This window comes from Bubalus kerabau, chromosome 6 (genome assembly GCF_029407905.1).
Source record: "Bubalus kerabau isolate K-KA32 ecotype Philippines breed swamp buffalo chromosome 6, PCC_UOA_SB_1v2, whole genome shotgun sequence".
NCBI lineage: Eukaryota > Metazoa > Chordata > Mammalia > Artiodactyla > Bovidae > Bubalus > Bubalus kerabau.
The window spans coordinates 120,543,047-120,564,312 of record NC_073629.1 but is presented as its reverse complement, the minus strand read 5'-3'; the positions used below and the strand labels follow the sequence as shown (position 1 = coordinate 120,564,312).

Here is a 21,266-nt window from a genome sequence, read left to right as displayed (position 1 = left end):
TTTCTGCCAGGTGGGGCTGAGGCTCTGTGTGCCCAGCGTCATGGGCTGGCCCCGTGCCAGTGACTGGGCTGCTGTCCACAGGGACACTCGGCCCCATGTGCTGCCACCTTGGAACCGGGGGTGACGCCTCACCACACCCTCCGTCTCCTGGCCTTTCAGGGCCCCGGGCCGCTTCCCTGACCGTGGCGTGGAGGGGAGTGGGCCTCAGCCTGCATCCTGGACAGAGCTCACTTGTCCTTGCTGGTCTCCAGGGCCCCCTGAGAAGGGGGGTGATGGGAGAAAGCAGATGCCCTGTGTGCAGGCCCTGCCCTGCCCCAGCGCCCGCTCCTGGGAGTCGGGTGCACAGGTGGATGCCCGTGGGCCACCCTCCTAAAGGGGAAGGGTGGGGAATCAGGTGGGCCCCCCGCCACACACAGGCCTTGCTTCTGCCTGGGTCCCCGCCTCTTCAGCCTGGAGACCAAGCCCCTCATGCCTGCCCTACCCCCTCATCCGGGTCTCGGGCGCTGCTCTGTCTACTCACCTCCTGTCTGCAGGCTTCCAGCAGGCAACCCTGTCGAGCTGGCACAGACCGAGCTAGGAGCCTGCCCGGGGCCCGCGTCCCCGGGAGGACTGCCTGCTCCATGTGAGTGTGACCGAAAGTGGACATGACGGCCAGCTTCACATTCACACCTGGGGTGGTGGCAGACACTGGCCGTGCCCCCGCCCTCCTTCCTCAGGCGTTGGCCCTGAGCCGGGTCTCACCATGGGTCTCCAAACCTCAGTTTCCTTTCTGGCTTTTCTCTTGTTTGTTCCTACTGCTGCTGCTGCTGCTAAGTCGCTTCAGTCGTGTCCGACTCTGTGCGACCCCATAGACGGCAGCCCACCAGGCTTCCACGTCCCTGGGATTCTCAAGGCAAGAATATTACCAAAGTGACACATTGTGGATGCGGCATCGAGCTCTGTGGGGGCTGGGGGGCTCTCCGTGAGAAGCAACCCCGCCGGTGCCCCCGAGCCCGGAGTCCCTGTGTCCTGGTCTGCCTGCTCCATTCAGCTCCCCCCGGGACAGGCAGCTTGTCTGCACCTTTGTGCCATCAGCGACCCCTTGGCACTCGACACCTCTCTCCCGTCTTCCTGCCGTGCTTCCTGGTCACTGCCCCTGTTGCAGGTGAGGACGCAGTGTGTTGTTTACAACAGCGGGGCTGGTGAATAGTCTCTCCTGCTGCTCTAGTGCACTCTGCTTGTGTGTGTGTGTTTTTTGTTTTTGTTTAATATTTATTAATCTGCTGAGTCGGGTCTTGGATGCCACATGTGGATCTCCGTTTACCATGTGGATCTTTCGCTGGGGCTCACAGAGCCTCTAGCTCTGGTGCTCGGGCTTAGTTGCCATGTGGCCTGTGAGATCGTAGTTCTCTGACCAGGGATCAAACCCTCATCCCCTGTGCTGGAAAGCGGGCTCTTTCCCTCTGGACCATCAGGGAAGTGCCTAGAGTCTCCTTGTAGAAGATGTTATCAGAAATGACTGACTGATGCCTGGGCTCATCACTGATCTCTGATCAAACCCTCGGATGGACGCTTCTCTGCATGGGAGACCCCTCCGGCCTTGCAGCGCCGTCTTGGCCCTGGGCGGGTCCCCTCCACTGCCCTCTGACTGGGGGTGTCCCCCTCCAGGCAGCCCCAGGGCTCTCCTGGGACCCCTTCACTGTTCTCTGTCTGGGACCCCACCCACGTCTTCCTCACTTGTGGAGCACAGGCTTCCGCCTCTTCCAGAGTCTTCCTGGGTCTCCCTTTCACTCTCCCCCGGCTGTGGTTTGCCTGAGGTCAGAGTTCTAGGCTGAATGTTGCTGCCGTTCCTCAGCAATCTGAAAGTGTTTCTTCCTCCATGGTGCCCTTCTGAGTCTTCCTCCTCTGTGGCCTGCCTTTCTGTGTGGAATCTTCCCTTTAGCCCGCAACTCTTGAAAGTTCACCATTTGCTGTGGTTTATGACCTTTTATAGCAGGTAGGGTAGGTAGACCTCTGAATTTGGAAACTCATGACTGGCAATGCTGGGAAGTTTTCTTGAATTATTTCTCTAATAGTTTCTTTTCATTGATCCTCAAATTTTATTTCTCTTTTCGCGTGGAAAATTACTTAATTGTATTTCCAAGCTTTTTATTTACTTTTAAAGGTTCTGTTTTCATATTCTTAATTTCCAAGACCTTTTTCTTACTCATTGAAATTTCCTTTTAAAAATAGTATGCTTCACTTGCTCATGGATGAATAACTTTTCTTTCTGAGAATATGAATTACAAAGCATTTAAAATTTGTGGCTCAGAACGTAAAGAATCTGCCTGCAATGCAGGAGACCTGGGTTCCATCCCTGGGTCGTGACGATCCCCTGGAGGAGGAAATGGTAACCCACTCCAGTATTCTTGCCTGGGGGGCTGCAGTCCACGGAGAGGCAGACACGACTGACACTTTCCTGCTTCATCACTTCCTACTGCGCTCCCCCTCTTCGTTTTAGTCTCTGTGTATCTCGATAGAGAGTGTGATCCTGCTTAGTCTCCCCTGGCGGCCAGCACGCTAGCCCCGCAGCAGGAGCGGGAGGCTGGGGTCGCCCTGCCGGCCATCTCACTGGGCTCTTCACATCCACCTTCAGCTGGTCCTCAGAGCCCCAGGCTGCACAGAGCCTGCGTCTCCCTGAGGGTACCCTCTGGCCTCCTGCCTGGTGGGGGCGGTGGGTTGGGGCGGGGCATGTCCTGGATGTTCGCTGGTAGGGGCGGGGCATGTCCTGGATGCTCGCTGGTAGGCGTGGGCTTCAGGGTCTTAATTACTCTGCTGGAGCCAACAGCTGCTGTCACAAAGTAGCACAGACCAAGGGCTTAGACAACAGAAGTGTATTGTCTCCGAGTCTGGAGCCTGGATGTCCCGGGGCTAAGGGTCAGTCAGCAGGCTGGCTCCCTCTGAGGCTGTGGGTGAGGACGTTGCCTGCCGTCTCTTGCACTGGCGGCTGCGGTCCCGGCACCCCGCGCCACCAGCGAAGCCCTGCCTTTTGGTGGTTTTCGCCCAGTCCTCAGCTGGCCGACCCCGTCTGTTCTTCACGTGGTGCTCTCCCATGTGCATTTCACTAAGTCGCCTTGGGCAGTCCCACTCAGTCAGTGACCTCCAGAGGCACCTGGATTCCTTACGGGTCCTGGAGTGAATTAGCTGCTTCTTGTTGCTGCTGCTACTCTAAGTCACTTCGGTCGTGTCCATCTCTGTGCAACTCCACAGACGGCAGCCCACCAGGCTCCCCCGTCCCTGGGACTCTCCAGGCAAGAACACTGGAGTGGGTTGCCATTTCCTTCTCCAATGCATGAAAGTGAAAAGTGAAAGTGAAGTCGCTCAGTCGTGTCCGACTCTTTGCGACCCCATGAACTGTAGTCTACCAGGCTCCTCCATCCATGGGATTTTCCAGGCAAGAGTATGTGTTTGGCTGCCGCTTTCTCAGGCTCCTCTCATCCCATTGACTGTCTTTCCTAAAACTCAAGGCCTTTCCTGCCCGCAGCCGCCTGCTCTGTCCCTCCTCCTCCTGGACTGGTCATCTGAGTAGGTGTCACGGGGGCTGGACCAGAGAGGGTCCCATTGCCAGAAACGCCTGCTCCGCCTTTCTGGATACCGTTTTTAACTCACGTCTCCCTTTTCCCCAAGGTGTCTCCCCTGCTCGCCAGGGCTCCCACCGCTGCCAGGAGTGACCCACAGAGGCCACAGAGATGGCCGGGGCCTCGGTGAAGGTGGCGGTGCGCGTCCGCCCCTTCAACTCCCGGGAGATGAGCCGCGAGTCCAAGTGCATCATCCAGATGTCGGGGAGCACCACCAGTGAGTACTGCGAGGCCCCGGGGCCCCCTCGGCCACAGGTTCATGGTTTCCTGGGGCTGCAGGAACAGAAGCCACAAATCGGGTGGCTTAAAAGTGCAGAAGTATGTTCTCTCGCAGTTGTCGGGGCCAGAGTTCAAACCCAAGGTGCTGACAGGGCGGGCCTCCGGGTGGTGGTGCCGAAGGAGGACTCTTCCTGCCTCTCGTGGCCTCCGACGACGGCCACGCCTGCATGCCCCTCCCCCCTGCTCCGTTCTCACGAAGCTTCTCCCCCGTGTGTCTGGGTCTTTTTTGGCCTCGTACGGACACTGACCGCTGGACGTAGGAGCAGCCCCGATCCAGTGTGACTTCATTTCAACAGCTACATACATCTTCAGTTCAGTTCAGTTCAGTTGCTCAGTCGTGTCCGAGTCTTTGAGACCCCATGAATTGCAGCACGCCAGGCCTCCCTGTCCTCAGAGACCCTGTTTCTCCCATTCTGAGGTGCGGGGGAGATGTGAATTTGTGGAGGGAACTTTTCAGCCCAGGACACAAGGTTCTTGATTTCTCATCTCCCTGTTTCTCCACACTCCCTGGGAGCGTGCTCCCGGGGAGAGAAGACAGGGAGCGTGATCCCAGGGAGAGGGGACGGGGCGCGTGCTCCCGGGGAGAGGGGACAGAGTACGTGCTTCTGGGAAGCACTCAGCCCCACCCAGATTGAGAAGCAGGGTGTTGCTGACACCTGGAGGCATGCCCCCGGCCCCAACCCCTAGAGCAGGCATCTTTGCTTCTCATACTGGGGACCAGTAGGCTCGTTTGGGGCCCCAGAAGTGGAACCAGTGTTTGGATCACCTCCTGCTGATCGGGAGCCCAGCCCCATGCCTGGTGTCAGGCGGGAATTCGGCGTCCTCCCCCCGCTGTGTGGTTGGCGGGCTCGGCGGGCAGCTTGCACCTGGAGCTGTTGCCCGCAGCTCTGTGGTGGAACCTGCACCCAGTGGTCCTCAGGTTGTAGGAGGAGCATGGGGAGCCCTGGGGTGGGGAGATGGGGTGGGGGACAACTTCTGTCATCCACAGCCTTGGAGGGAGGGTCTGCCCCAGGGGAGGGGCAGTCGGGGCGGATGCTGGCTGCCTCCCGGGGCTATGAGGGCTGAGGATTCGGGCGTGGGTGGGGGTGTCCTGTCCTGGGGGTGTCCTGAGGCGCCACTGGGCTCTGTGGAATGGGGTTCTGGGCTGGGGGTCTTTGCGGAAGCCCTGGGGCGTGTTGTAGAGGCCTGTGAGGGGGCACTGTTGAGCATGGCACCCAGGTGCATCAGGGGCTCATAGTGACTCTCATGAATCGTGTTGTCTCTACCAGCTGACCGGAAGCAGAGCTTAGGTGAGGGTTTGGGTGCCGAGAGCTTACCTGGGAGGTGGTCTTTGGTCACACTGTGGGGGCACAGAAGCTGCGAAGGGGCGTTGGTGAGCGGATGGCCACCACGGGCAGCAGGAACAGGGCCCAGCTTTCTGGGGCCTGTTAACACAGGATGCACTTCTGGGCGTCCTCCCCAGGAAGCTGGGGTCTTGTCCAGCTACTGCCCCCATCCAGGCAGAGGGTCTGCCCAGGACCTGGCTTTCTTATATCTCCAGCCTGGCCCCCAAGTGGGTGGGGGTCTGTCCAGTCTGGCCCCCTTGAGGCTGGAGAAGGTGTTACAGCAGGGACCCTATTTCTGTAAGGTCATAGGTTGCATTCTTAGGTTCCAGTGGACATGAATTTGGGGAGGACGCTGTTCAACCCAGGCCAGTGCCTGTGAGGGGTGGATGCCTTCAAGGCCAGGCCCTCCAGCCCTGCAAGGCCCCACAGGCCCTCACCCAGCCTGGCCTTCCTGCCTGCAAGGCTGGACCCTGGCTAGCTGGGCTTGCTGTGAGTTTCAGAGAATGGACTGCTGTTCTGGAAGGTCCATCGGGACCCCCCTGACAGCCTCCTCTGCCCACACAGACCTGGCTAGTTGCACAAAGGCCCTTGTTGACCAGCAGCTTGTGTGCATTCTCAACACCCAAGTCCTCAGAGAAGTTGGCCCCACTTGCCATCACTATTCTAGAATGTTCTGGGCTCCAAATAGAGTGAGGCTGGGCCTGGGACCCCACAGAAGGGAGCATGGGTGTGGCCAGGAGGCGGTGACACGGCTGTGGGCCTGTGTATCGGAGGAGTGGCTCAGACACGTGGTGTCAGAGGCGGGGCCCTGGTCAGCAGCCCCAACATCAGACCTGGGGAGCAGGACTGAGGCCCTCACTGCCCTGGGGGTGACGTTCCCGTGGGGACACAGATATGGAACTAGATGGGCCGGGAACAAGGGCCATGGCTGGCGGAGCCTCGTGAGGGCCTTGCTGGTGGCGTGGGGGCCTTGCTGGGCAGGATGATTCCTCCTGCTACCCGGAGGGCCCTCCTGACATGAGCCCAATGCTGAGAGAAAGTCCCCCGGACCCCTGACACTGATGTTGGTGTCTGTGTCTCAGTGAGGCCACTTTCTAAATCTCGCAGGTGGTGAGCAGTGGCCTGTCACTAAACTAGCCCCTTACTTGCTCTGGCACACACACACACACACACTCACACACACCCTCTGTTTGCCCATTTCTGTGGTGTAAATACTGTCCCCATGTAGGTTCCAAGCCCCCCGGGGTTTAACCACAGACTCACAGAATTCCTCAGTGTTGAGCACACGCTTCTAGAAGGAGCGGAGGCTGCTCCTGGCGTGTGGGGCCTTCAGACTCTGAGAATGTGGCTCATCCTGGCTCAGCCCCTGCCCTGCTGTTCCTGCCCCACAATGCCCGTCTTTGTCCCCTGTGTGCCCGCAGCAGGGGCCGAGGTGCTGAGTCCCTGACAAGCCCAGGTCCCGGCCCCTCCTCAGAGCCTCAGAAGGAGAAGACACGAGGCTACACGGAAAGCCCCCCTCCCTCCACCAGATCGCCTCGGTGCTGGCGGGTGGGTGCTGCCGTGTCCCCCTGGCCCAGGGAGGTCACCCTGGTGAGGGCTCAGAGGCGTCAGTGGAGAGCAGGCCTGGGCTGGACCCTGGGGGCGCCGTCCCCTCTGGAGCCCAGGAGCGTCTGGGATGGGGACACCACAGGAACCCGGGGTCAGAACAGGGTGGGGTCACAATCACACCACGGACTCTGTGCCAGTGGGAGGGGCAGGTGCCAGCAGGTCCGGAGCCAGAGCAACTCTGCCCGCTGGTCTCCCTGGCGGGCTCTCCTTGAGGCCCACTCCCTGACCCTGGCAACAGGCTGTCCCCTGCCCACTCGAGGTTCCTTGAGCATGTCTGTGCCCTGTCCCTAGGGGGGCCGGGGGCCCCAGTGCAGGCAGACACCCCAGCGCCCAGATGGCATCAGCACCAGGGGGACAGGGGTTGCGGTTGCCGAAGGAGAGGGGGCTGGGCGGGGTGGGGCGACAGGGTGGGCCGAGCTGGGGCGCTGGTGGGTGCCAGGGCCTGTGTGCGCTCGGGGGGCGCTGTGATTGTCATTTCCACGGCGCTGGCATTATCTGTGCCGAGGTTCTGGCGGCCGCGTCCCCACGTCCAGCAGGAGCTGAAACCCGGGCAGCTAGGTCTCCTCTCAGCCTCACTCCTGGAGGCAGCATGGATGACGTGACCCCCTTTCGGCTCCAAAGAAAGGGCTGTGATGGTCAGCCACCTGCTCCCTCCTGCCAGCCTCCCCAGGGTGCCGGGCCATCACCTAGAACCCCTCCAACCTGGGGCCTTGGGGCCCGGAGCCGGGTCAGCCATAGGGACCGGGCTTCTGGTAACACCTGGGCTGTGAGCAAGATCTTCTGGAGCGCACGGCAGGGGGCCTGCCTGCCGAGCTGGTCAAGGCCAGGGTGGCCAAGGTTGGGGTGCAGGTCTCAGTGTCCCAGGGCTCCAGAGCAGAGTGCTGCAGACAGGGCAGCTTAGACAACAGGTCCTGAGGCTGTTGAGTCCCGGATCAAGGAGTCACCGGCTGTGACACCAAGGTGTTCCTTCTGAGGGGGAGAAGCTACTCCCTACCCCTCTCACCTCTTTTTCTTGTTGATCAGTCACTCAGTCGTGTCCAACTCTTGGAGACCCCATGGACTGCAGCACACCAGGCTTCCCTGTCCTTCACCATCTCCCAGAGTTTGCTCAAACTCATGTCCATTGAGTCGGTGATGCCATCCAACCATCTCACCCTCTGACGTCCCCTTCTCCTCCCATCTTCAATCTTTCCCAGCATCAGGGTCTTTACTAATGAGTCAGCTCTTCGCATCAGGTGGTCAAAGTATTGGAGATTCAGCATCAGTCCTTCCAAGGAATATTCAGGGTTGATTTCCTTTAGGATTGACTGGCTTGATCTCCTTGGAGTCCAGGGACTTTCAAGAGTCTTGTCCAGCACCACAGGTCAAAAGCATCAGTTCTTTGGCACTCAGCCTTCTTCATGGCTCTCGCCTCTCACAGTTTCTGGAGATGCTGGTGTCTCCTGGCCTGGAGAAGCGCTGTCCTGGCCTCCACCTCTGTCTTCACACGGCCTTCCCCATGCGTGTGTCTGTGCCACATTCCCCTTATAAAAAGGACACCAGTCCTGTGGGATCAGGGCCCAGCCAACTCCAGTGCGGCCTCCTCCTTACCAGTTCTACCTGACAGGACCCTGTCTCCAAATAAGGCCACATCCCAAGTCCTGGGATCAGGATTCCATGTGTGAATTCTGAGGGAGGTCAGGACTCAGTGATGTGTGAATTCTGAGGGATATAACTCAGCCCGCCGCAGGGGTGCGATTTGCTCTCTCGGTGAGAGTTATAGGTCACCCAGGACATGGGCTGGCGGGGCAGGGTATGGGGTCCTGGAGCTCAGGAAGGCGAGGGCCCCAGCCCCCAGCAGCTGAGGAAAGCCGGTCCGAGGGGTGGGCAGCATGGCCTGCATCTCCAAGTATGGGGAGGAGGGTGCCGCGCTCCTCAGATGGGATGCCGTGGCGGGGAGTTCCGCCACCAGGATGGCCCGAGTTCCTGGTGGAGGTGAAGCCCCAGGGAGGTGTCTATCCCCGGCCAGGTGGGCTCTCAGGGGTTCTTGGGGTCCTCTATCAACACAGGCATCGGGGTTCAGACAGTGTCCCAGGAGCCTCAGTGCCTGCTGCCCGGCCACAGTGGACATGCTGCCGGCCAAGCCCAGGCCTCCGGGACCCAAGGCCCGTCCAGGGCGTGGGATCCCTGGGGTGCTTTGGCCTCGGGCTGGACACAGGCCTCAGCAGGCCTGCCAGCGGTATCCCTTGATGAACCGACATTTCGTGAGAGCTGCCTCCTGCCGGCCCAGGTGTGGCTGGTGGAGGAGGGGGATTGGGGGAGCTGAGGTGAAGGCTGCCCCACGGCCCCTGAGAGTGGACGCGCAGGCCCTGCAGGAGCAGGACTGCGTGGTGTCCCCACAGAGGGACAGCCAGCACGCCCTGGACATGGACGAGCACACGAGTGTGACGGGCCCCCAAAGCAGTGAGGACGCGGCTGTGATTGATGGTCTTCCGGGCCTCCTAGGGCACATGTGTGCAGAACAGATGTGAGAGACCAGGGCTGGGGAGGCGAGCAGAGTGGACCCAGGAGGAGGGGATGGGCCATGGGCTTGTGCTCTGACCCGGTGCCTGCACGGAGGGACCGCTCTGCACTGCCTTGGTGACAGAGGATTATCTGCCTCGTCCCTGCCCATTTCGGGGTGGGGGGCTGGATTTTCTGAGGCTAGAGGCCTCTGAGGACCCTGCCTCCCTGCCCTGGGGTTCCTCTAGGGCACGTCCAGGCTCAGTGTGTCCCTGCAGGGCAGCGCTAAACATTATGTCTGTCTCCCTCCCCACAGCCATCGTTAACCCCAAACAGCCCAAGGAGACGCCCAAAAGCTTCAGCTTCGACTACTCCTACTGGTCACACACCTCGGTAAGCCCAGGGCTGGGGTTCCGGGGGGGTGGAAGCCAGCTCCGCCCTGCTTCCTGTGTGGCTGTCCGCCAGTCCCTTGACCTCTCTGAGCCAGTGGGGTGAGGGACCCACCCGCTCCCCTGCAGGGCCGATGTGGGAGGTGTGGGCTTAGGTGGAGGCCCGTGGGGAGGGGCCTGCTTTCCTCAGTTGCCTTGTGTGTGACAGGTCATAGTGCAGGTGCCAGGGGCACTGTCCCCTGCTGTGACAGGGACCAGGGGCTGTCAGCCCACCAGGGGCAGTTTCCCAGGGTCTGAGTTGTACGTCTCCTCTTCCCCAGACATCCCAAGCTCAGTGTCCAAAGCTGAACCCGCCCCCTGACACTGGCCCGCCCACGCCCTCCACCCCACTTCTCCTGGGAGCCGGGAGCCTCTGGGCTTTTCACCCCCACCTCCTCCATCCTGTCCACACCCAGTCCTGCATCCCCCAGCCTCCTGCATCCTAGGAGGCGTCAGGCCCTCTGCCCCTGGGCCAGGGCCCACCCTGGCTCACATCTCTGACAGCCTGGTTCCAGGGCTCCCCATTTCACCTTCCAGCCCCTCCTCTCCCACAGTCAGGGTGACCCCCGGTCCTGCCTAAAGAGACCACCATCTTCAGAACAGTGTCCAAGGGCGATAGCCCAGCCCATGAGCTCCTACCCTGCCGCCTCTCCAGCCCCATCTTGTCACTCCACGGCCGCCACACCAAGCTTGGTTTCAGGCACCACGTCATGTACTCCCACTTCCCAGCCTTTGCACATGCTGTTCCCTCTGCTGAAATGCTCTTCCGCTCTGTCCGGCCCTAGCCTGATGGCTCCTCCTACCACTCTCGCCGGAAGCCACCCCCCTCCCAGATTATTTCCCCTCTCCAGGTGTCCTGTGAGAGGGTGGGCGGGCAGGTGTCCTCCCCACCACACTGGCCTTGGCCCCGGAGGCCCCTGGTGCGATGCGGGCGCTCAGTGAACCTGGTGGGCGAAGGGCTCGGCGCCCCAGCCTCCTGCAGCTGCTCCCCTCTCCTCCTGCAGCCGGCAGACATCAACTACGCCTCACAGAAGCAGGTGTACCGCGACATCGGCGAGGAGATGCTGCAGCACGCCTTCGAAGGCTACAACGTCTGCATCTTCGCCTACGGACAGACTGGGGCTGGCAAGTCCTACACCATGATGGGCAAGCAGGAGAAGGACCAGCAGGGCATCATCCCTCAGGCATGCGGCGGGAGGGGCGGGGCCTGGGGCAGGGCTGCGCAGATGGGGTGTGGTCTGAAGCTGGCTGGGGAGGGGCCTGGAGTGGGGTGGGGCCTAAAGAAGGCTGTGCAGATGGGGTGTGGTCTGAAGCTGGGTGGGGCGGGGCCCGGGGAGGGCGGGGCCTGGGGAGGGCGGAACAGGCCCCCCTGAGAGCAGGGACCAGGAAGGAAGGTAAACCAGGAGAAGGGTAGGGCCTGGGCAGGAGGCAGCATGGGGCAGACTGGCTGTGAAGAGGCTGAAGACCAAGGTCCGTGGATGGGGAGCTGCGGGAGCTGCCCAGCCCTGGCCAGCGCCCACCACGGTCACACCCATGACAGGAAGGCTGGGACAACTGCTGGCGGGGGCAGCTTTTCCTGGGGAGAGCTGTGAGGGCTGGTGGTCCAGGCAGGGAGAGGTGCTCAGGACAGGAGGTGTGCACTAGACAGGTCTCCAAATCTGAGCTGGTCAGTACTGGACTTGTCAGGGAGGGGAGAATTTCAGGTGGTCTGCAGCATGGTAGACCCTCTCCCTCATGCAGGTGAGGATGGCGGGAGGAGCAGGAGAGGGTAAGACATCAGCCGGGGGGCCCCTGAGTTATCAGAAGACAGTGACTCCTTGGCTGCGGGCCTTCTCGGTGCCTTTAATGTGGACCGTGAGGGTGTGGGAGGCGCTTGGGGAGCAGAATCCTTGCTGGGGTGCAGGAGCCCAGCACCTCAAGAAACAGGGCTCTGGGAACAGCCCAGCCTCACGTCTGACTGTATCCTCTATCCCGGCAGCTCTGCGAGGACCTCTTCTCCCGCATCAACGACACGACCAACGATAACATGTCCTACTCCGTGGAGGTAGGACTCCCCACTGCCTGTCCCTTGGAGCGTGGCTTTTCTGACCTAAAGCCAGTCCCCCCACTGGTCTGTGCCCTTTTCTTGTCATTCTCGCATGTATGTTGCAAATATGCCCGCCCCACGCTGGACACTGGAAGGGGCAGTGTTATCTCCATGGTGTTTATTGAGCAGCTACTCGGAGCTGCATGGCTTGGGCTGGGCTGTGGCCAAGGTGGCCCCAGTGTGACCTCCTTGGGCCAGCAGGCAGCATGGCCGTGTGGGCAGGGCCAGGCAGGCGGGGGTGGGCTGATACCTCTTCTTACACATTCCAGCAGGGGCCCTGGTCCCAGCGGGTGACTTGGGTACATGCTGTACCCTGTTTCCCCCACCTCGGGGGTCCCTGATGTCAACTCTGTCCTGCAGGTCAGCTACATGGAGATTTACTGCGAGCGTGTCCGTGACCTCCTGAACCCCAAGAACAAGGGCAACCTGCGTGTGCGGGAGCACCCGCTTCTGGGTCCCTACGTGGAGGACCTGTCCAAGCTGGCGGTCACCTCCTACAATGACATCCAAGACCTCATGGACTCAGGGAACAAGGCCCGGTGTGTGTGGGTGACGTGCCCACCCTCCCTGCCCACCCCACCACAAGCGCAGCCTCGAGTCTCTCCAAGGGAGACAGGGCCTTGGGGCTCCTGTTGGTGTCCCCGTGGTGTTGTTCGGGGCTCCCATTGGGCCTAAGGCCATTTAGGGCACATGCCAGCCTGCGAGGGACTTCCAGCTTGCCCAGTACAGGGGATGCCTTCACCTACACGGGGTCTGCTCCTCCTAGAGGGTCTGGCGATGGCTGCCCTGGGTGGGACCAGGCTGTGAGGCCCAGATCTGCCTTCTTGGGGCATGTGGAGATGGCCAGCCTCAAGGCACTGCCAGCCACAAGTTATCGGTCTCCGTGGCTGCAATGCCCTGGACCTCCCAGCCCAGGAGGGTCTGCCCTGGTTGTGGTGGCGACAGCCCCCCATCTGCTACCCAGGGGCTCCCAGGAGGGTGAGGAAGACTGGGTCTGCAGCTGACACCCAGCACTCTGTCGTGGCCCTGCAGGGGCCTCTCTGTGCAGGGAACTGTCCAGCAGTGAGCCCAGCCTTTGGGCTTCCTTGGGGGCTCTGCATGTCCGTGCCATTGGGCCAACACTGGCCTCTGGTCAGGCAACCTCAGGCCTTCTCCTGGAGCAACTAGGATGGGATGTGACAGTGGACCCCTCTTTCCCTTCCTGGGGGGCCTTTCCACGCCACTGTCCACAGACCACTGCCCCAGGCGTTGAGTGAGCAATAGCTGGGCTATGCTGAACCCCTGGAAGCCGAGAGACCACCCCCCAGCCATGGCACCCTGAGCGCCAGGCTCGAACTGGGGGCTGCAGGAGCCACAGTGGCCGAGGTGGGCAGATGGCGTGGGCTCTGCCCGAGCTCTGACAAGATGGCCCCGAGGACAGACGTCTCATGTCCTCGCCAAGCAGGCTGGCACCACCAGCGGCCCTCACGTCCGACCGTGGGGCTCCAGGTGACTGTATGTGGCTTCTGTTCCCCAGGACGGTGGCGGCCACGAACATGAACGAGACCAGCAGCCGCTCCCACGCCGTGTTCAACATCATCTTCACGCAGAAGCGCCATGATGCGGAGACCAACATCACCACAGAGAAAGTGAGCCAGCTGTGAGGGTGGGGTGGGGCGGGGCGGCGGTCAGGCGGGCAAGGAGGCCAAGCTGAGTGTCAGCCTGCAAGGTGCGGGCAGCGCCTTCATGGGGCCCTGACTGTCCACGGCCCAGCTTGGGCCTCGGGGAGAGGCGGCCAGGCCTGAGAGGCCCCCTCATCTGGGCCTTGGGTGCCACCTGGGAGTGGGCGGGACTCAGCTGAGGGGCCGTGACCTTAGGTCAGCCTCCCGCCAGGCAGTTATGGTGGAGCCCACGGGGCCCAAGAAGGGTGTCCCCTGGGCTGCACTGCAGGGCAGCCCCGCTGCCCGGAGACGCCTCAGGGCCCTTCCAGGGCGAAGTTGAAGGCCTCGGGTTGAGTGAGCGCCCATCACAGGCTGACCGTGGGCCGCGGTGCAGGCTGGGGGCGCCCCCCTGACTGGCCGCCTGCATCTGTGAGCACAAAGGAGAGCTTGTGCTGAGCACCCCGCCCGCCCCGCCCCAGAGGCCCCTCCCACGCGCAGGCCCCTCCCACGCGCCCCGCCCCAGTGGCCTCGCCCACGCGCCCGGCCTTGTGAGTGGGCCAGGACAGGGGCCTCCTCTCCTGGGGCCTCTGCCAGACACGCTGACTGAGGGTGCTGGAAGGGGCAGTGGGGCGGGCGCCCACTGTGGCCCTGACCCTAAGCGCCCTGTTTTCTCTGACGGCCCCCACGCCCACCCTGCCATCCAGGCCCAGGACAGTCGGCAGAGGGGCCCCTCAGTCCCTGATGATGCCAGGGTCGCCTTGGCCTGGCGCGGTCCTCCGGGGGCCTGGAAGGGCAGGAGCGCAGAACTGGGCCTGAGCTGGTCTGGCTACGGGCTGCCGCTCCCATCCCTCAGGCTCTGGGCACTGGGGGGTCCTGCCTGCAGCCTGTGGCTCCAAAGGGCGTGGGCCTCCCCCAGGAGCATGTGGCGGCCCGCCCAGGCTGGGCAAGTGCTGGGGTCCCTACCCATTGCTGGGGCAGCTGCACCCCCACAGGGCAGCTGACCAGTGGCGGAGGGGCTCTGGGAACTGGGTTCAAATCCCACCATACAGTGAGCCTGGCCTGTGGAGTGGGTGACGGTGATGTGCGGGTGAAGAGCAGCCAGCACGCAGGGGGCAGCGGGGAGCGGGGGGTGGGGGGCAGCCTCCCCAGGCGCTGGGCTCGCACGGCAGAGCAGGAAGAGCTGACGGTGGACGACACTGGCCCGGGAGAGTGGGCCCTGCAGGCTGCACCCGGGGGGCAGGCCCCATTGGGCATTGCGGCTCCTGCGTGTGACGCTCGTGTCCTCACAGGTGAGCAAAGTCAGCCTGGTGGACCTGGCTGGGAGTGAGCGGGCCGACTCCACGGGGGCCAAGGGCACGCGCCTGAAGGTAGGGCCGCCCCTACGAGGGTCCTCACCTACCACCACCAACTGCCCAGCGGGGCCTGATGCCGGGTGGTCTGAGGGGAGGGGGAGACCGCAGCTCAGGGGAAAATGGACCAACACCCAGTGGGGTGGCCACAAAGGGTGGAGGGAAGGGGAGTTGATTTCCTGCACCCACTTTGGTCCTGCTATCATGGGATGGGGAGGGCGGGAGGGTTCACAGGTCCCCCAGGCTGGGGGGCTGGGTGCTGGGCCTCCATCAGGGCAGCTCAGCTCAGGTCAGGGTCCCACGGGAGCGAGGGCCTCCGAGGCCACCTGACACCAGGCCACATCATCCCTGTGCAGGAGGGAGCCAACATCAACAAGTCCCTGACCACCCTGGGCAAGGTCATCTCTGCGCTGGCCGAGATGGTGAGCGAGCCCCGGGTGCTGCCGCCCGGGGGACGAGGCGGGGGAGGGGGATGCTGGGAGTGCCCCTTGTCCTGGCGCTGTCCGTGCTGTGGGGCTGGGCCCACAGAAAAGCCGCAGAGTGTGGGGATGGAGTCCCCGGCTGGAGGTGGAGCCAGGATCCTGTCGTTCCCTGGAGCCTGTGAGACCAGGACGTGCCATCTCCCTCACGGGCCCTGAGGGTGGCCTTGGGCTCCAGGTGCTGTGACCCTGGGTGCCCCCCAGCCCACCCGGCAGGAGGAGCTGAGACCCTCGAGTGAGAGCTCGGCCTGGTGGAGGATGTGTGGGGGTGTGAACTCAGATTCCGCGCCATCCTGCTCTGAGGGCTGAGAGCAGAGCAAGGGCCAGTGGCCATGACAGGCAGCAGTGGGGTGTGGGGGGCTGTGGGCAGAGCTGGGGCCTCCGCCCCAGGCCCAGAGCTCTGTCCTCAGATTCTGTCTTTGTTTTTGCAGGATTCGGGGCCCAACAAGGTAAGCAGCGCTTCCCCTGTTCTGGGGGAAGGTCTCAGCCTTTGGTGGGGAAGGGGGAGGCCGTGGGAGCCCAGCACACAGCAGCCCTGCTCGGAGCTGGGCCGGGCCCATGAGTGGAGAGCAGGCTGCGGGGTGGATGAGAGGCTGCAGTAGACCAGGAGATCACTGGGAGCTAACAGGGATGAGCACAGGGATGAGCCTCGTACAGGACAGGGCTGGGCTGTGAGCGTAACCCGAGTGGGAGCCTCTTGTCGGCATGGCCTGGGGGGCGTCACGGGAGAGGCGGGCCCGGGGCCGGGGCCTGGGGGTCGTGGAGGAGCCTAGTGGGCTGGCGGCGCCACCATGCAGCTGTGCGGCCCTGAGTCCTGAGGCGGAGCCGGGAAGAGCTTGGTTGGTGTGAGGGTAGGGCACGGGCTTTAGGACTCATGAGGAGGCAGGAGAGGGGCCACGCGAGCATCCGCGAGGAGCGAGCCCAGCTGTGTGGGTGCCGTGCGGATGTGTGTGAGGAGCCGTGGGGGAGGCGCGTGCCGTGGCTGGCGACCCAGAAGAGGTTGTGAGGAGCCCCGTGAGGGTGTGAGAGCGAGCGGGAAACGGGACTGTGAGGAGCCGAGAGAGGCTCTGGGCACCTGTCGGGCCGAGGAGGAGTGTGAGGCGACGCACGTGCGGCGACTGAGGAGCCGCGGGTGAGCGCGGGCCGTGCCGGGGAGGCAGACGGGACCCTGCGCGGAGACGGAGGGATTCTGGGGAGTCGCAAGGAGCTGTGTGGAGACCGAGACAGTGTGTGGAAGGCGTGGGAATTGTGTGCAGAGCTGGCACGGTGTGTGGGGCCGTGTGAGGAAGCGTGTGGAGCCGCAGCTCAGCGGGAACTGCTGGGGAGCGGCTCTGAGAGCCACGGAGCGCCCGTGCGAGGGACGAGATGAGGACCCGCTGTGTGCGGAGACGCGGGAGCGGGCGCGGGGCACCGGGAGAGCCCTGAGGGGCGCGGGCTGCGGGCAGCCCTGTGCCACGGCGCTGGGGGCAGCGCGAGGGCCGGCGAGGGCGGCCGCGCACCAAGCTGTGAGCAGCGTGTGGGGACTGCGTGCAAAACTGTGAGGGCTCGTGGGGACGCTGGGGAGCTGAGGAGATGTGAGAGGAAGTGTGCGAGATGCTGTGGGGAGTGAGGGGCGTGTGTGTGGAGCTTGTGGTGAGTATGAGAGGAGCTGTGTGAGGAGTGGTGTGGGGACTAGAGAAAGTGTGCGAGATGGTGTGAGGAGTGTGAGGGGTGTGTGCGTGGTGGTGAGTTATGAGAGGAGCCATGTGAGGACTTGTGTGGGGATGCGTGAGGAGACGGGTGGACACGTGTGTGTGACCTGTGGGAGCTGTGAGGAGTGTGAGGGACCCCGTGACAAATGGTGACAAGCTGTTGGGGAAGCACGAGAAACTCTGTGAGGAGGTGCGGAGCTTAGGTGAGAAACTGAAGAACCGCGTGATGAGCCAGCGCGTAGCTCAGCGAGTGGAGCGGGAGGAGCCGTGTGGGGCGCCGCGTGAAGGACCGAGGAAGGGACTGTCAGGCGCTGTGACTTCCAGGAGCTGAGCAAGATGGTTTTGAGGAGCCAGTTGAGGGTCAGCCCTGGACGCAGGAGCGTGGGGGCCTGCAGGTAATGAGGCCGAGGGCCCGGCCTGACCTGCGCCGCAGCGGTGTCAGGAAGCTGCTGGCTGGGACGTGGTGGGAGGTAGCCACAGGTTGGCTGTGGGCTGGTGAAGGCTGGCAGCATCTGGACGCGCCCTCGGGCTGCCATGTAGGGAGCAGCTGGCGGGGGGTGGCCGGGTGGCAGGCAGGACAGTGAGGGTCGGGGGCGAAGGTCCCGGGGCTGAGGTGCTCGGGCCATGCAGAGGGAGCAGAGGGAACAGCCTGTGCGTGACCGGGGGCATTTACTGTGGGAGCGAGTCTGACAGAGGCGGCAGAGGTTTGCCCTTGAGGCTTAAGTGATAGAAACGCAAGGTGGACGTCGAGTCTGTCACCACCAAGTTTGCAAAGGAAGGCCTCCCTGGGCCAAGGAGGAGTTCTGGGGGCTGGATGCTCTCAAACCCGCTCAGTAACCCCCGCCCCACAGCCAGGACTTCCAGGACTCGGTCCTGCAGGCTCCCCTCGGGGCCTGAAGAGCAGCAGCCCGTGTCTGTGTGGCTCCCGAGAAGCCTGGGACAGACAAGGGGAGGCTGAGGAAGGTGCTGGCAGGTTCCCGGTTCCAGTTCCAGTGGGGGCGCCCGGGGTCTGGGGGGAGAGGCCGTGAGGGCAGGCCCAGCCGCGAGCCCTGGGCAGCCAGCCCGTGTGCCCTGTGCGTGCCCACCGACCCCACCTCGGGTGGGCTTGGGGCTGACCTTGGACGCCTGTCCTCCACAGAACAAGAAGAAGAAGAAAACAGACTTCATTCCCTACAGAGACTCGGTGCTGACCTGGCTCCTCCGGGAAAACCTAGGTAAGGACTCGCCTGGCCTGGGATCTGACACCCGCTGGGCGCCACCTTCACCCCCGCTCTGTCTCGGAGGGCGCCCATCCTTCCCTGGCTGAGTGGCGAGCCCAGGGGCTCCTCCTGGGGGACCAGGGCGATGTCAGCAGTGGGTTTATGCCACCAGGCTGGGGGCAGGTGGCCCTCGGGGCCGCAGACCTGCAGCCCCCACGTCGGTGCCCCTGGCTTGGGGCACTGGCGCCCTGACCGTCACAGGGACTTGCCTCCCCCCGTCTGTGACCCCTGGGAGCCCTGCTGGCTGTCCGGAGCTGCCTTCCTTCCCCGCCCTCCCCTCCAGCTGAGCTCCGAGCCAGTGAGAGGGAGATTGAGCCTGAGACACCCCAACACCCATGTGTTCCGCCCAAACTGGCCTTGGGGTCCTCGCTGCCTACCCTTACAGCAGGGTGCAGGGGCTGGGGGGACTGATGTCCAGAAGGGTAAGCTGAATCCCGGGTGGTTGTGGACGGCTGGGGCTCTGGGGCCTTCCTTGGCTGCATGGCTACCAAGGGCCGTGACCCTGACCCCCAGAAGCAGCCTGGCTGGTCTCTGGTGTGGGCCTCATCGGGTGCAATGCCAGGCCTCCTGGTGGAGAAGAGGGCAGGTGGGAGATGGGGTGAAAGTGCCCCCTTGGGGGGAACACGAGAGTCTCAGGAGTGTGTGTCCCGTCACCCGGCCTCTCCCCCGGGGCCACACCCAGGCCCCGCCCCAGGGTGGGCACTGCACCCCTAGTCCTTCACACCGTCAGCCCGCAGTCCCTGGGGGGCCACACCCTGAGAACGCTGCCCCGGGACACAGGTGCCTGGGGTCGGTGTGTCCAGAGCCCCAGCAAGGGCAGGACAAGGAGCAGTCCTGGGGCCACCCCAGCCCTGGCCCGACAGGACCTGCTGCCCAGAGGAGAATGGAGTCAGATGGCCGATTGCCTCATGCCGTGCGTGTCCTCACGCTGCATCTGGGAGACCCAGGCTGGGAGTCTGATGGGAAACACATCCCAGATGACAGGGACCAAAGTGAAATCTCTATTGGACAGAAACAGTCCTTATCCACTAGTAAATGCCATAAAACCCCCACAACGTGCTTCTTTATCATAGGGACGGAGTGGCTGCTTGTTGTAACGTGACCCCAAATGTGAGAAAAACATTTTTTTTATGTAGAAGACAAGCAAGCCAGGTGCCTGGCTTGAGAGGGAGGCCGGCCCCCTGCCGTCTGCTCCCTCCCAGTGGCCCGCTGTGGGGGGCACCAGGAGGGTGGGGGATGGGACGGGTGGGCTGGGCTGACCCTCAGCGGGGACCGCCGGGTCTCTTCCCACAGGCGGGAACTCCAGGACCGCGATGGTGGCGGCGCTGAGCCCCGCGGACATCAACTATGATGAGACGCTGAGCACCCTGAGGTGTGTCCCGAGAGGGCTGGGGGTGGGTGGGAGCAGACCCTCCAGGCGCCTCCATGGGGGCCGGCTCCGCTGGGCCCCTCGAGGCTCCCAGTGGCCGGCAGTGCCCCCAGGACTTCACGGGCCTCTTTGTGTGTCCCACCGCTTGTGGCCTCGAGTGGCCCCGGGCCCCCGAAACGAAGCCGGGAGAGCAGTGCTCTCAGCTGAGTGGTTCACCCCGACCTGCGGGCCATGGAGCCACCGGGGGTCTTTAATGAGCCCCCGGGGACAGGCATGTCTGCAGGTCCCACTGGCCAGGGTGCTGCTCAGTGGCCTGGCTGGGCATTCTTGCCTCCTGGCCAGGAACACATAGGGCTGGGGTGCAGGTTAGACTGCTCCATGCACCCCGGGGCCACAGGGCCTAGTGGGAAAGGATCCCCGTGGGGAGAAGATCCCCCCCCGGTCCCTTCCCCTTCTGGGGCCTTGGTTTCCCCAAGTGATGAGCCCCTGTAGGGCGGTGCCTCTGCAGGTGGGTGCAGGCGGGGCTCCAGGTGCCCTCGGCCGCCAGGCGCACAGCCCCCAGTGCCCCTTGCCTCCCAGGTACGCCGACCGGGCCAAGCAGATCCGCTGCAACGCCGTCATCAACGAGGACCCCAACAACAAGCTGATCCGAGAGCTGAAGGACGAGGTGACGCGGCTGCGGGACCTGCTCTATGCCCAGGGTCTGGGCGACATCACCGACAGTGAGTGTCTGTGCCCGCCTGTGCCCGCAGGGCAGTGGGGCTGTGGCCCCAGCTCCTTCCTGGGACCACCACCCGCCGCCGGCGGCCCTTCTGGCCCGAGGCCCAGGCTCTGCTGCGGGTTCTAGGGCTGAGTGGCCTCTGGGTGGGGGGCCAGGGTCCTGGTCCTGGAGGGACCTGGAGGGCTGCGTGTTCGGGTTTGAGGCTGGCCCGAGCAGGCCAGCAACGGCTTTCCTGGAAGCCGTGTGGGCAGGAGGCGCCGGGCCGCCGCCGCGCCCGCCGAGGACCACCGCCCTGCCTGAGGCCCGGCCTGGGACGCGCCCTCTGGAGGCAAACCTGGTCTTCTGTTTCTGTCTCTCCCACGCCTGCCCCGCAGCCGGCACTGTGCCCGGAGGACCCAGATGTGTGTATCCCCTGCTCTCTGTGCACCCCGCTTCCGCTGGCCCGCGGGCGTAGGGCAGCACGGGGCGGGGGCACCCTCTCTGCGGCCGTCCCCTCCTTGGGGCTGGAGGACCAGCGTCCTCTTACTCACGCGCCCTGTGGGCCGTGCTCCTGGCTAACCCCCTTGTCTGCTGGGTGACTAAGGCAACGGGGAGGCCCGGAGCAGCCAAGGCCTCTTGAGGCTGAGCATGGCTGAGGTCAGGCTCTGACCCCCATGTTTCCCGAGGCCTGGGAAACGCTGAACATCAGCACGGAGGCCAGGACAGCTCGGTGGCTGGCTCTGTCCCGGCCTCCCTTGACCTCACCCAGCCCAAGCCCCCTCCCTTGGAAATGCCAGGAGTCTGCTGCCAGGCCCCTCCGGCCTGCGTCTCCCACTGGCCCTGGGCAGGGGAGCAGCTGGGTGCCTCCTCCCCACCCAGGAGCCGCAGGCCGCCCTTGACTTCCCCGGCACCCCGTGCTGCCCTACGCTCTCCGCTTCTCTGCTGTGTGTCTGCTTCTGCCAGGAGGGGCCGGGCA

The 21,266-nt window shown here is 63.6% G+C and overlaps 1 protein-coding gene across 1 annotated transcript in view; it reads left to right on the top strand.

Moving 5' to 3' along the window:
- Window positions 1-21,266, top strand: part of KIF1A (kinesin family member 1A) — an 84,558-nt gene that overhangs the window by 17,408 nt on the left and 45,884 nt on the right. Inside the window, exons 2-14 of the mRNA XM_055586623.1 lie at window positions 3,646-3,813; window positions 9,606-9,682; window positions 10,722-10,901; window positions 11,696-11,761; window positions 12,164-12,342; window positions 13,320-13,431; window positions 14,733-14,810; window positions 15,149-15,214; window positions 15,703-15,720; window positions 18,101-18,176; window positions 19,515-19,593; window positions 20,170-20,312; window positions 20,686-20,712. Of these exons, the coding sequence (XP_055442598.1) occupies window positions 3,708-3,813; window positions 9,606-9,682; window positions 10,722-10,901; window positions 11,696-11,761; window positions 12,164-12,342; window positions 13,320-13,431; window positions 14,733-14,810; window positions 15,149-15,214; window positions 15,703-15,720; window positions 18,101-18,176; window positions 19,515-19,593; window positions 20,170-20,312; window positions 20,686-20,712 (1,207 nt within the window). The 5' untranslated portion in view covers window positions 3,646-3,707. The remainder of the gene's footprint in view (window positions 1-3,645; window positions 3,814-9,605; window positions 9,683-10,721; window positions 10,902-11,695; window positions 11,762-12,163; window positions 12,343-13,319; window positions 13,432-14,732; window positions 14,811-15,148; window positions 15,215-15,702; window positions 15,721-18,100; window positions 18,177-19,514; window positions 19,594-20,169; window positions 20,313-20,685; window positions 20,713-21,266) is intronic.